Source organism: Falco naumanni, chromosome 3 (assembly GCF_017639655.2).
Source record: "Falco naumanni isolate bFalNau1 chromosome 3, bFalNau1.pat, whole genome shotgun sequence".
In the NCBI taxonomy this organism is placed as follows: domain Eukaryota; kingdom Metazoa; phylum Chordata; class Aves; order Falconiformes; family Falconidae; genus Falco; species Falco naumanni.
The window spans coordinates 80,536,351-80,551,587 of record NC_054056.1 but is presented as its reverse complement, the minus strand read 5'-3'; the positions used below and the strand labels follow the sequence as shown (position 1 = coordinate 80,551,587).

At 38.8% G+C, this 15,237-nt stretch overlaps 1 protein-coding gene across 9 annotated transcripts in view; it reads left to right on the top strand.

Annotated features, from left to right (window-relative positions):
* Positions 1–12,981, top strand: part of EYA1 (EYA transcriptional coactivator and phosphatase 1) — an 86,339-nt gene extending 73,358 nt beyond the window's left edge. For all 9 annotated transcript variants that reach the window (XM_040588631.1, XM_040588630.1, XM_040588629.1 and 6 more), the window contains 6 exons: positions 1,127–1,185; positions 1,379–1,539; positions 1,747–1,861; positions 2,164–2,285; positions 4,291–4,391; positions 12,563–12,981. In XM_040588631.1, the coding sequence (XP_040444565.1) occupies positions 1,127–1,185; positions 1,379–1,539; positions 1,747–1,861; positions 2,164–2,285; positions 4,291–4,391; positions 12,563–12,643 (639 nt within the window). In that variant the 3' untranslated portion in view covers positions 12,644–12,981. The remainder of the gene's footprint in view (positions 1–1,126; positions 1,186–1,378; positions 1,540–1,746; positions 1,862–2,163; positions 2,286–4,290; positions 4,392–12,562) is intronic.
* The last annotated feature ends 2,256 nt before the right edge of the window (positions 12,982–15,237 follow it).

The following is a 15,237-nucleotide window of genomic DNA, read 5'->3' as shown; positions in this document are numbered from 1 at the left end:
CTTTTCCTCCTTGGAGCTTGCTGCTTGCTGGGAGAGGGTTGGCTGGAAAATAGATGTTTTAGAAAAAGGGTTGAGGGTCATGATTTTAATTCTGTTAGGGAACAGCTGGTTTGAGTTTCTTTCCACTTCTGTCTTCCCTCCCTTCCTCACAAATCCATGGAGAGAGAAAAATTTGTTCAGAGGAAAGCAGTAACACAAAAATAAAGGACTGCAGTATTTTCATGTATAAAATAGATCATATTTGTTATAGGACTTCACATTAAGAGAGAGAAGATGAAATTATTAAAATATTTGAAATCCGTTATTGTTTCAAGCATTGAATTGAGATTGATCTAGAGTGCCAGAGGTTTATTTGTTTTCCTGCCAAAAGTTAAATTGTTAATAGCAATATTCTAATGGTTTTTTGGTGGATAAACAATATGCATTACAATTTTTAATTTAGTGATGGACAAAGCTAATTATGAATGTGCTATGTTACTTTGCATACAAGTCACTGAAGAAAAATGGCTTGATTTGGCTATTTCTGTTTGGATTTTCTTCATCTGGGCATGCTGCTTTCATGCACTAAGACCAAAGAGAGAGAAGGGAACTCACAACTCTCAAATGAATGGCAAACTAGGAACAGATTTTTCATCTATGCTCCTCTGAAACATTGGCCTCAGGCTGTGTTGGTGTGTGGCTCAACAGCAATCAGAGGTCATAATTTCATTGGCGGTTAGCATCAGGTTTAATTTTTCTAATATGTTACATTTACCAAAATGTCTGGTTTCAGTTACACTTACGTACTGACTGAATCAGCTTTGAGCAGCATGATGTTTTAAGGTACCTGAAAGGCTACAAGAACGTTTATGGAACACATATGCTAATTGTTTTTAACCACTTTCCTCTCTAAACACAAAAATGTGTTTTTGGAAAGCCATTTAACAGTAGTAGCTAATGATGGTGTGCCTTTATTCTCAAAAATGAGCACAAGGAGTAGGTAAAATAGTTGTTTTAACAAGACTGCCATCTACTGATTTCCACAATTAAAAATACCTCTGATGAGTAGCTTGTTCATAGGTTTTTATAGCTTTATTTTCAAGATTTGTAAGATCAAGAAAATTATAAAGTCTTTCTTTTGCTTTAGGAATGTGACCAGGTTCACATTGATGACGTGTCTTCAGATGACAACGGTCAAGATTTAAGGTACAAGAGAACTGAACAAGATACATTGCTTTGCAAGTTCCTTCCCGGGAAAGCGATGAGCTGCTGTAACACTTAGAGCAGCCCGCTCTCTTTTTAGCTGTCTGAGGCTTTGCAGCACAGCAAAGTGAGTAGCTGCTGGTTGAAAGTAGCCTGTTGCTTTTCTTAATCTGGAGGTTTTCTTATCTCTGACTAGCACCTATAACTTTGGAACAGACGGCTTTCCCGCAGCCGCCACCAGTGCGAATTTATGCCTCGCGACGGGGGTGCGCGGAGGAGTGGACTGGATGCGAAAATTGGCTTTCCGCTACAGACGAGTAAAAGAAATATATAATACCTACAAAAATAATGTCGGAGGCAAGTGACTCTAGATTATCTAACAAATATAGATTAGAAGTATTAAAAGGAAAGAACTTTTGGTTTCTTCCGTTTTTGACATGGTAGTGTTTAGTGAGCTGTTTAGTTTTCAGTGTGTGGAAAATTGTCTCTGAGCTAACGAAGGCAAAGGAAAATGACAGAACATTACTCAGTTTCTGTGCAGACAAGCCCTTATCTACTCCACAGGTCTTCTTGGTCCAGCAAAAAGGGAGGCTTGGTTACAACTAAGAGCAGAAATTGAAGCTTTGACAGATTCTTGGTTGACACTTGCACTGAAAGCACTCACCCTTATTCATTCGAGGTGAGTACGAAGAGTATGGGGTAGTTTGGAAACTCTAGGATGTCTGCTGATGATCTAGAAGGGGCCGCCTGGTCTGGTAGGCAAAATGCTGAACCTGGAGGAGCTGCTACTCATTCCTTCATCTGATCTGACCATGCCACTCTGCCTTGCTGTCCTGTAAGGTGGAAAAAAATTATTTCTTTGTAACTGGCAATAATAATAGTGAGGCGTTCTGGTGGGAGGGATAAGGTTTGCCTTCTTTTGTTTTGTTTTGTTCCGTTTTGCTTTGTTAAAAAAGAACACTTACGTTTTCTCTCCCACAGGACAAACTGTGTGAACATTCTTGTAACAACTACTCAGCTAATTCCAGCTCTGGCAAAAGTCTTGTTGTATGGACTAGGGGTTGTATTTCCCATAGAGAATATTTACAGTGCAACTAAAATAGGTGAGCTATTTTTATAATGTTGTGATACTTTTGAAGCTGTAGTTCTAAATAAAAAGATATTATAGCCTATATTTATTTCTTACATGCATTCACTGTAGCGAGTATGAAGATTAGTAATACCTGATCTCATGAAACATTTTGCATGGTAAAGCATCCTAAAAGTGCTTTTCAAATGCTTGTCATGATCCAGCACAGAAAACTAAATACAGCTCTGTTAACACTGATGCAGCCTCCGTTAGAAGAAAATATAATTGCTTTTTTGTCATAATTTCTCAGAACTGTGAGGCTTTATAGCAGTTGAGAAGGCTTTTTAGTAGGCTGTCAGTACAGAATGCTGAAGCCTGCCCAGATTAGCAGAAAAAATTCTGTAAAGATAAGCCCTGGCTCCATTTGTTTTCATGGGCTCTGGAGCAAATTTTGGTAAACAAGTTACCAGAAGCAAGAATGTTTTGCTGCAGAATGTAATTATTTAAGTTCATTCATCCTGACTGTAATAAGCTTCAGCCGGGCAAATGTTTATTTCTGTTTTCTGGTTCAATATAAAAGATGTTATTCTGAGTATGCAGAAGTACATAGGACCAGATGGCAATGGTGCTTATAGTTTTTAACGTGATTATGACATATCTGTTTTGTCTCAGATTCCCTCAAAATTGTGGGCTACATGAAAATATTTTTCATGTGTTCTTAAGTATATGTAATACAGGAAGCTCAAATGGCCAAGAAAAAAATGGTGGGTTATTTTTGTTTGGTTTTGTGTTTTTTTTTTTAAAAAAAAAACAACTTGGTTGAGAGATGTATAAATTTGAAAGCATTACCATAAAAGACTTAAAACTGTTTCTTGGCTAAAAATGTTATGGTACTGTCTGTCATAACTTTAAAGTAAATTAAAACTGAATTATAATACTTTAAATACACATTTTAATTAAAACATTTTAATGAATATTCACTTGTGACTTCATATATGCAGGACAGGAGGATCTTTTTGGAAAGCTGCATTCAGTCACTGACTGCCACAGAAATCATGACTTTTTGTAACTTGACATGATTCATTATTTTTCAAGCACCGTTTCAGCCTGGTTGATGTTGGAGGTTTCTAATGCCTGGTGCTACTGTTAAAGGATGTAATTGAGTAGTCTGGCTTCTCTGCTAGCTAGAAATCCTTTTTTAGTTTCCAGCCTACTTGTTCTTACGCTGGTACCGTTCTGTAGCTGAAATAACTATTTTGAAAAACATGATTTTTCCCATCGGTTGCTGTAGAGACACTGGTAAGCATGTACCATGACCAGACTGAAGTGGTCTTTCAGAACGGGGACATCTGAGATAACTCAACTGTAAGCATTTGCTTTCTTTCTGGCTTCCTAGTACCAGTACCGGAAGCTTCCCAGTATCGGTGCCTACACGTAGGACTGGAGCACTGGGATCATTTCCTTAGGTCTGTGCAGTGAAGTAATGAGCCACATTAATGGATCCCAGTGCAGGATCAAGGACCTTGCCCATGTATTGGATTACAGGCATTTAAATCTAAATCTTCTGGGTGACCTTCTAAGTCAGGATACTACTGTTTCAGGAGCTGTGATTAATCTTGTCACAGGTTGTGGAGAAAAAGCTAGAATTTCAACTCAGATTCAATCAATTTGCTCAGTTCAGGATACTGGCTGTAAACAGCTGGTAGAGAATTCTCCTGGTAGGGAATTTCCCCCTGAAACCTGTCTCAGATTAGGGAAGGATACAAGAAAGGTGATACTGCGGATCTCTAGTACGCTGTGTCTACCATGGCGTGTGTGCTAAAGGACCTCATGGAGCAGATTTTAAGGTTGCCTATCAGCTGCTGTGGTGGAAGGAAAGCTGCAGTCGGCCTTGATATGTCATCCTGCAGAAGAGGCTCTTCTCTCCCAATAGGTCTAATTACATATTGAAAGCATTGGGGTGATCCAGGCTAAAAAGTGATTTATTTTATGTTGTCCCATCAACACCTATCCTGAATAGTTTGATCTTTTTGTTTCAGGAAAGGAAAGTTGTTTTGAGCGAATAATTCAACGATTTGGAAGAAAAGTAGTGTATGTTGTTATAGGGGATGGTGTTGAAGAAGAACAAGGTGCAAAAAAGGTAATAGCCTTTTTTCAGTGTGGGTTCATTTCAAGCGTCTGGAAGCAAGACTGTCTTTTCTTCGACATGGGACAGCATGCATTGATGTTTGCATTTTGTATCTTTGCTTTATGAAATCTGTTTTGACCATATCTAGTAGAAAGCTGCATAAAAGTGTACATAATGATGTGCCCTGCTGTTCTCCAGAAGACACATTAAGCTAGCTGTATATGCTTGATGTATTTCAAAAAGGAGCCAGAAAATGGACCCCAGCTTTTGTGCCAAGAACTAATAGTTCTGTTTTCATTGGCATCTTAAAATACCACATAGGATGTTATGTATATAAGCAAAAAATGGCGATTCTTACTGATCAAAGGCAGTGTGCTATTTGACTATATGAAATACGTATATGTCACACCTTGAAATAGCATGTAGGACTGGTGCAAGTATACATAGATTTCAGCTTTCTTATGCGTCCATAATTTGAATTCTGTGTTCAGGTAACTACTTGTGACTTGTCCTGCATTCATAACTTCAGTTAACTGAGCAGAGGATACTGTTTGACTGTGACTTTATTATTTTTTGCTTTCCTCTGGGAAAAAGGGGAAAATTCACTTCTTTTTTTTTTTTTTTTCTCAGTGTGGAGTAAGCTCCATAAAAAGCAATTATTCCCACTGACTAATAATAGGCAATATTCTTAGCCTTGCTATTCTACCCAAGTACACCAGATACAGACTGTTCACTTGGAGGAATGAGGCATAGTGTTGGCTATTTGAACAATAGGAGAAAGAGTAGGAAAATGGGCATTTCTGTTCTTGCTTCCTTTTACAGGTAAATTGCTTTCACACAGCTGCTTTCTTACCATGAAACCCTCCGTGGTACTTCTATATCTGTTTCCACTGTAACTTTCTAAATTGGAGCAGTGAAACTAATTAGTCCACATGGCATTTTAACAACCACTGACTTGTTTTGCTTCATGAAATCTGGGTTCTGTGCCCCCGAAGCGTTGTGGGTAGGTTCCCGGCTCGTCCTGGCACTTCGCAGAGTCTCAGTTTCATATATCCCTTTGGCGGACTGACAGGAACAGTTTGCTCCTTTCTCCTTCAGAAATGCCTTTCATCTTTGTGGAGAAATGTTTTCCCGCTGTAAATGATTACATTTTAAAAGCTGCATTTAAGATTGGGGAAAAAAAAAATTCTTCTCTTTGTTCCTTTTCTGTTGCTCAGTGAAATAGTGTTGTATATGATAATGGCAGGAGTAGTCCTTGCAGTAACATTATCTAATTCAACGCTTTTTTCAACAGGAAACATGATTCAGAATAGCATAAGAAAAAGCCTTTCCAGTCACTAAGAGGAGTAGCAGTATAGAAAGTTCCTTTGTGCTGTTACTTCTGTGTATTCTTTCTCGGTGGAAGGAATTTTCAGATTCAAAGCCTGTTAGATACTCTGGATTAAATTATCTGCTGCAGCAATGCCAGAGAAATCAATAAGTAGACCAGCAGCGCTGCCTCTCTGCAGGAACTATTAATTTGATTAAGGAAAATCCTTTCGTGATTCTTGTTCTGCTGCTTACTCCACCAAAAAAGAAGCCACTATTTCACCTGTGAAAGCAGGATTTGCTGCATAAGTTTTGGCCCTCACATCCTGCAAGAGCAAGAACCACACGCAGTGCCTTGTGGTGTGAGGAGCTGCTCCCAACTCAGTTGATGCCTTTTTGGTTGCTGTTCCTCAGGTTGTTTTTAGGGTTAATAAGAGGAGTGAACATGAGAGTGCACCCTAGTGTATGCTGCGCTTCAGTTTAAAGAGGCATCCCCTGTCTAAAGAATAAATGATATCCCTGTATTAGAAAACATTAAAAGCCTAGACCTTCTCTGGAGAGTGTGAAAACAAAACAGGCGAAGATTTATCCCCACAAAAACACCCAAAGCCCATCAATCCAAAGTGGCATAACTGCCCCATGATGTACCCACCCCACTGCTTTGCTTATCCCCTGAACCTTGTTAGCTGGTTCCTTCCTACCTTCCTTCCCATCAGCACGTTGCTCTTTGTGATACCCTCAGGGCAGGGACGGCTTTTGTGTTACCCCTTTGCACAACCCTTTGCTGAAGGGGTTTGGCCTGTGGTGAAGCCCGTAGTATATGTAAGTTTCATTACACTACTTAGAGCATAAACGGTGCATCCTTTTTTAAATAGCATTTGATTGATTACATGTAAACTAGAATGAGTATTTTTAAGTGAGCATATAAATTCAAACCCATTTAATTTGAGAGGGTGTTTTATTCTGTGTTTGTTTAGTAAGAACAGATGAACTTCCAGATTAGGAGGTAAGAAAGTTAAGGTTTGTTAAAAACAGTTTATCAATTGCTTCATCATGAAACAAGATTTTTCATTTAAGTCCTTCATTCACAGAAAATCCTGAGTCAATACAACAACAGGAAAAAGAAAGGTCACGTTTAGAATCCTTTTATTATTGTCATTATTGTAAAAATTCAGTTACAGAAGCTTTTTAATACCATTTAAAATATCATTGTTCTTTTGAGGAACATTTTTAGAACAGACTGTTTTTTCGTAAAATGCCTCTTTTGATTGATGAAAATAAATACAATACACTAAGGAAACCACACGCTCTTACGTTTCATGTAGCACGGGACAAGCCATGGTATCAACACCTTTGTTTAGCTGTCACTTCCAGCAAAGTATTATATAAGACAATTAAAATTCTCGGGATGTTTGCATTGCAAACTGAGGAATAATTGTACCCTTCTGGATCTGTTCAGCAACCAGCCAGCTTGGCTGTAATGCCAGGGTTTATGCCAAGGTTTCTACCTTCGGATCAGCGTCCCTGGGAAAAGAGGGAGAGGAGCGGAGAGAGAAGCGGGTGTGAGAACCAAGGGTGCTTGGGACAGCTGCCGGCATCAGTGTGGCTGCTGTGTGGGTCAGAGCCACTGCTTGTGAGTGCCACTGCAGTGACACAGCGATTTGCAGTTTCTGAGGTTTTGTACCAGAGATGCCCTTGTCTTGGCGTTTTGTTTAGTTGTGTTTTATTTTGTTTTCTTTTGTGTGAGTTCATCTTTTCCTTTGCCTTCGGAGACACAGTTGGGAAATATTCATAAGGCAGAAAAAACCCAGCTCCGGAGTTTTTCTACTTAGAGAATTCTCCAAAGGATTTCTAATTTGTGAGAGGAGACAAAAGAGGAGGCTCTTTGCAGTGAGGAGCTGGATTTTACATCAGGTGATTCGGGAGAGCCTGGGCAAATCGGCATCTCCCTGTGTCTCCAAAATGGTCATGCTCCCTCAGAGGGAAATTGGGAGGAAAAATCATAAATCTTTTTGGAGCAATAAATAGAATATAAATGGGTATCCAATATGCCGCTACTTTTAAGCTCACAGTCACACTGTGCTGGTCAGGTTTGGGGTAGGAAGTAAAGACGACTGCTTAGCAAATCTGGCAGGAACACAACAAAAATACTGTGAAAGATGACAGAAACTGATGAGTTTTCTATTCAAATCCGTCACAAATCTCAGGAGTACGGTTTTTGTATAAATATGTATTCATTCAAGGAAGAAGGATAGTCTGCAGTTTTCAGTGTTTTGCACATGTATTAATAGAAATGCTTTATTTGATTGAATAAAATAATTGAAGTTTTGTTCTTTTATGAAGCGCTGAAAAATAATGAAAATATTTCAGAAATAAAATACCTTAATATTTTAGGTTATTTAATGATATTACTAGATTTACTAAATTAGTAATGTCACTTTTCATGCTTTTTTACACCAAACCCAAACTTTTGCCACCAAATTTCGTTTCAAAATATCATTAAAAAGTTTATAAATATGTTTATTAGCAAGTATCATCTACAAAACAATTCATGTTTTTTAAAAGACTTGGAAGATATTGTAGTAGTACACAAAATCATTTTTTTACTACCAGGCTAGAAGCATATTCCTCCGATATGCAGTAAGAAAAGCTTTCTTGTAGTTTCATTAGATTCTAATGCATCCAGTTACACCATCTATTTATTAGCGGTTAGCATTTGTCATCCGTTCTCCCACTGCAACAAATGAGATATTAGCATTTTTCAGTGTGCTTACAATACAAGACACATGTTGTACATGAGGTGTACTAAGTGTCAGCAGGGATGGCTTTCTAAAGGCAATATTTAGTGTATATATACATATATATATATATATATATACACAAAGAAGCTCTTGCCCAGTCATTCGGTAAGAAAAATTGTGCTTCTTTCTCATGGTTGTGTTGCCACTTTTGACAGGGCTGAATAGTTGTGGATACATGGGGCATGTTAATACAGGAATAATGTATACAGTTTTGAATGGTAAAGTTGTTACTTTAAATGTTTTAGTTTTGCACAGTCATTTGTTAGATAAGGTGAAAATTACCATAAATGCTCCATGAACACACATGCATATATATGTACACATACGTGTGTGAGACTGTATATACATACACAAACATATACATATAGTTATGTATAGATGTGTGTCAGGTTTGTTTGCCCACCTCTCAGCTGTGAAGGCTGTGCCATAGGGTCAGGCTGATAGAGATCTGAATTGGCTGCGTTTGGCTGTGCACAGAGCGCCAGTGCAGATTCCAGCCCCATGCAGCCGCTGCGTTCCTGGCGTGCTTTATTTCTTGGGAGTGTGCTGCTGGTCTTTTGACCTATATGCAGGAGAACTGAAAATAATTATAATCCTGAGGTTTACAAAACCTCTTTGTTTTCATGGCATTCTCCAGAGTCGTTCCACACCTCACTCCTGTAACTACACTGAGTAAACGGAGGTATGCGCCTTTCACAGACAGTGGAAGGAGGACACTTAACTGAGTTTGAAGTGGACAGATATAGCCAAAATAACAACCACTTAAAGTTTTTGTTTAAAAACTGACCATAAACAGCTGAGGGTAATCCAAAACTTGATATTGCATGTGGACATCTAGCAAGAATCTCTGTGATTTGATTTAGCAGAAGCTAAACCTTCTGTTAAATCAATCAGGGTCTTTAACTGCCCTAGCTGCCTGGTGTGTGTACGCTCTGTGATGCTGAGGTTGTTACTAGGGAAGCAGTATAATGCTGGAGCTGCATGAAGTGGGAGCTAGAAGCCAAGAATTTATTACTACAATTCTCCCTATTCATTAGTTTGCTGTATGACCTTGGAGGGTGTCCATGTCATTGACTCTTGGCTTCTGCGGGGACACTACACAAAGGCAGGTGTCCACCAAACTCTTCACCACCCAACATCTTAGGTATGCTATTTACACCTCCCTGACCCAGTGGCTGAGGCAGAGCCTGGTGCCAAGCTAACTAAAAGGAGCAGGGAGCTGGCTGGCTGGCAGGGAGATCAGGTAGGTCCTACCTGGCAGGGAGCTTCTAAGAGGGAAATTGCAGCCATGCAAGAAAGAGAGGCAGCACTGCTGAGCACTGCTGGCCAAGTGCACTCAGCTGGCAAACACTGCATGGACCTACTGCAAGCACAAACCTGTGCCCGTTTGTCCTTGAGGTAATGCTGCTATCAGATGTTATAAATGCTGTCAGGAAGATCTCTCGGCCTCAAGAAGAGACAGGTGTCCCGAAGCTTTTGGTGAGTCCAGAGAACAGCATGATTAGAAATTTTTATTCATTTTGCTCTTGCTGGTTTATTTCCTGAGCATGGTGCAAAAAATGAATCTTTAGGAAAGATTTGAGTTGGAAAGCAGCAGTGTCCGACCTGGCAGCACACAGAGGACAGACTACCTGTATAATGTAACAGGGAAGATACTGGGATGTGGAGCTGTAACCGACTGAGCAATTAATTGTGTCTAGTTTCTGTTGCAGGTGGAGCATAGAGACAGTACAGTGGCGGTCTAGATTGAAGATGTAGAAGTAGTAGATGTCATAATCAGCATTTAACACTTCCTTAAGGCAAGAATTAATCTGTGAAAGTGTTTTGGAAATATAAGTGTTTTTTCCAACAAAGTCTCAATTGTCTCTGAATTTCTTTGTTTGTTTTGTCTCTCTAGAAGCAGCTCATGCATTTATCTTCAAGCTGAGATTTAGTCAGCTGTTTCTCAAGGCTTTGTAACAGTCTAGAGTAAAGTGAAACAGAACAGAAACTCTTCCAATGGTGCTTCCTTGTGGGTCATTTTATTTTCTTCCTGAAGAAATTTCTTTGATCTAAAGCTAGGCATATCTGAATGTGGGCATCTGTTGATGCATCCATATTACATTTTAACTCAGATCAGGAGTGTCATATTGAAGCAGACCTTCCAGTCATTCCACCTCACTATGCTTTGATTAACATCCTGGACTGATTTAAGGGGGAGGGGTTGGGGGGGACGACAGGGGGACGGCAGGGGGGACGGATACATTCCTTTTGGACAGAACTAAATAACATATTGTCCAGGTTCTGACCAAATACTCTTCAATTGCTAGTGGGCACTTTTTCCACAATGGCAGACTAGAGCTATTCTGAAACATGGGGACTGGGTGCTCAACACCCCCTCCTTCGCTCTGCAGCCCCTCTTAACTGTGCAACTCTGTGCTTGCTAACACTTGTCCTTCACAGGGTGCGCATTTTCCAGATTCCTTACAGTGCTACCTTGCTGATTGTGTGTGACTGTTTAGTCTAGCTTATTAATATTAATTCAGCATTATCTTCTCTGACTCTCAAAAGAGCAACAGTTGATTGTTCCGTAATAGTTGCCATTTGACTTCAGAGGGAGTTGCCGCTGCGTACGTGGTTATGTTTCTTCTAACAATCTCTGCTTTATTCTATAAATTCAACCCAATTCATCATCACATCAGTATCTGGATTGAATCAGCATTCTTCTAAAAATAATATTTATTTATACGCTGACAGATGTTTACCTGAGCTTCTAGAGACAAATTTATGACAGGCTCTGCACTGAGGTGTTTGCCTTCTGAGACAAGTATAAGATAAAATCACAGGGCTTGCAGTAAACATGCAGCTGGAGAGAGCTTCACATTGTTTTCAAAATTGTTTTTGAACATAAAATTTCAGAAGACTTGAATGAAAAAAAGGTCAGCATACAAGTGATAATCAGAAGACGGAGTTTTGCCACTGGCTTCGATAGAATTAGGTCTTTACTCTGGAGGTACTGAAGGGGGATGAAGAAAGCCTGTCTGAAAAGTTGTAGATAAAATGTTTGGGGAAATCAGAAGCTATTGTGATAATAAATTGCTTGTTGTTTGCTTCCTAAAGATGCCTGGACGCACGCTGACCCAATTAAAAGGTGAACATGATCATGTTAGCCTTCAGAACATTGTTGAATTGAAGCTGTTTTCCCGTGGGTTTTATAGAATATTTTCCTGCCAAAAGTGGATGATTGTTTTGGTTATCTTTTTTTATTATTATTATTTATGCAAAAGTTCTTGCTGACACTATAATCCCTGGTTTAGAGTATAGAGTATAAAAATAGTTCTTATTCAGATTTTTACCCTTCATGCATGAGCTAATATGTGATTTTTTCTGGTATTTGTGGTTTTGGTTTATTCAGGCTCTTTGCAAACATATTTGTGCTCCAGACAGCTTTTATTACAGCTAATAGGAAAAAAATATGTATTTATTTTAAAATTATTCCATATGGAAAAGTTGTTTTAAGATCAGTGCTAACAATGAACCATGTTATACAAACTACTGGGATAAAATACCTTTCAAAGTGATGTGAGCAACACATGAACTATTCTGAATCACCATGGCTATGTTCTTAACTCACCTGCCAGGGATAGTTCCACAAGGAACAAACTCGTTTTGATAGTAAATAGTACTTTCACTTCCTTTATTTTGGGTTGTTTTTTTTAAATCAGGTTCTGTTCCCTTCCTCAGACTACCCACATACTTCATGTATAGGTTATTTTTCCTAATTTTTCTAGAAATAATGTTTCCTTCTGCAATGTGCTGAAATCTGTTTTCCTTACAAAGAGATGAGAAATCCTTCCCTTCCTTATGATCTCCTGACACATTTGATGTTGTTCCTGTTGGTAAATAGATTTGCTGTTGGGAATTTCTGCTGGGGCAGTGGGTCAAAAAAGAAACCAGAGATAAATGTGAAGGGCTTGAGGTTTAAGGAGCTCTTTTTCACTCAGAGTGTTGCCATGTCCTTGCAGAAAATAATGGGTGGGTCTAAATACCAGAATGCTTGGGGTTATTTTTACATGTTGTCTGTGCTGCTTTCAGCATGCTATGCCATTTTGGAGGATCTCGAGCCACTCTGACCTTATGGCCCTTCACCATGCCTTGGAACTAGAGTACTTGTAGCAGCTCAGCAGCACTTTCAAACCTCAGAGTCTCCTTCTGCCCGTGGACAGGATGCCTGTGTCTTGTGTCAGCATTGGACTACAGAACTTTGTGATTTCAACATGTTGACGTACAGCTGCAATTGGTCTTAACCCTTGCCCTTTCAGCAAACGGAGGAGCATGTCTTTTTCTTCAGAACAGCTGTTGACTCCGGTACTGTGAGTCCAACGAAACTAAGCCATGCGAGTGTTTGAACAACTCATCTTTACCGTATTTGCTACCAAAAAGAAACAGAGAAGGGGAGGAAAAAAAAAAAAGGAAATAAAAGGTTCATACCTGTGAAGAAAAAAAAAGGACCTGTAAATGCTTTGTAGTTCTTAGACTCTTCGATGTGACACACACCGTTTCTTCAACACAGCAAACTTGATTGCACAATGAAGACTGAGATTTTTCAAAATACCAGTGGAGTAATTTTCTTGTAAAGAAGGTTTACTTTTTGGTTTCTCATACCCAGGGTACTCTGTACATCTTTACTTATTTATGAACAGACTGTATTTTGACATCATATAAATAAGGATATGTATAATAGGATTAAAGGCTATTATAAGCCTTTGCCTTATGGTACAGCAACTACTTTTGATTTTAGCACATTACAGAGTAGTTTAAAATATGTCTAATTTAAACTAATAGGTACATCACTGAGACAATCATGTACAGGAAGAATTTTTTGTGTAAATTTGTAATAATGAATGATTCTTTTACATATTGTTAAGGTAAATGCTATTGAAAGATAGTAATGCCTTGTTGGTGAAGAATGAGGCCACATATGCACAAACTGTTGTGCAGTGCCTTATCAATGCGTTGGATATAAATATGTAGATAATGGATTTTTTTAGATAAATTTGTCAAGACCAAAAGCATGGATGTCAAGTGTCAATAGGAATTGGGTTTTGTTCTTCTCAGCTGTTTCTCTTACCTTTTTCTTCTCTCACCTACTCTGATCGTGAAAAGATTGATTTCTCCCACCCCTACCCCACCCCCAAGGAAATACTGATAAAACAAACTGAAGAGGAGTCCTTTGCTGTCTTCTGTTTCCTCTTTTAAAGTTAACGTAGTAACCCTTTTTTAGAGTATTGAAAAATTAATTAGGAGATTCATTCCATAAAGAAATAGAGAAAGATCACAAATATATTTTAAGACATGACTTGAAGTGGAATCTTGGTATCGAAGAGTTTATGTCTCATCCAAAAATGAAGGAAACTACCATCATCATTATTTTTAGAAATTAGAAATGAGAATATTTTGGAGAAATTGAACAAGAATACTCATATACATTTAAGTTTTTTAATCCTCTTCCACCAGGAGTCAGATTTTCCTAAGAGATAACATCCATTGCCGGCAATGGAAATACTGAAATAGTTATCACCAAGGAGTTAAAATTTGCTTTTGTCTATACCCATTTACAGGACAAACCTAGACTGTGTCTCTGTGACTTGTGACTTTTCTAATCTTGAAGGCCATGAGCTATTTGGTCAGATAAACTGTTAGTCTGACTTTTCAGCTTGAATTGTACCAATTCCCTTTGCTTGATTTAAATCTCTTCATTAAAAAGAAGCCTTGGCTTTGTTGGCTCATTCTCCAGCTTTTCTTCTTGTTTTCTTCTGCTAAACATACCAGCCTTGAAACAGCTACCTGCAAAGCTACAAAGCACCGATGTAGCTACAAGACAACACCCTTCTCTATTGGAGGAATCATATTGCTGCTAGAATTCGATGTTTGTGGATTGCTTTATTACCAACAGAGAGGTTTTTATCCTACCAAGACTTGCACACGTGCTTTACTTTACCCAGTATGAGTGCTGGAATTCACCCAGTACTCACATACGTACATAAAGCACATTGTGGGTAGTTTTTAGAATTGAGACTATAATTAGCCTTCTTTTTCATCAAGCAAAGTAGACAGTGATGGGGGTTTGGTTTTCTGTTTTGGTTTTTTTTTTTCTCTCTTTTCAATTTTTAGTCACTTGCGGACTGAAAAAAAAACCAGTTTATCTGGGCCTTATTGTACAAAAAGTGTGTTGTGTCCACAATTGTGTACAGAATTTTTCTTCATTAATTTTGTTTTAAATTAATAAAATTGATTTGTGAACATATTAAACTATTGTCTTGTATGCGAGTCTATGGTATTTCTGCCCTGTAGGTCTGGAGCAAGGAGACATCTCTCATCTCTTTGCGTTCCCAGGGCAGAAGTTGTTCACCTGCTTGTGCCCAGCTGAGACGTTAAATAGGATAAAAAATATTTGCATCTAGTTTACAGAAGGCTTCGTTAGATGAGCAGCAGTTGCTTTGCTTATCAGCAGGAGCTAAAGAAGGTCAGTGCAGAGCCGGGACTTGGTGCGTGGTGTCCTGTCAGTGTGTGCCTAAGTGACTCATAGATGTAAATGCCTGAATGTTAGGAGCTTTGGTGCCTCTGGATGTCATCCAAAGCAATTCATGTGCTGAATGGATGACTCCATCATTCAGACATCTCGCTCAGGGCTACAGCAAGTCTCCCATCCTCTGAGGATCTACAAGTCTGAACATCTCTGGGAATTCAGGACTTGTATTTCTTTCACA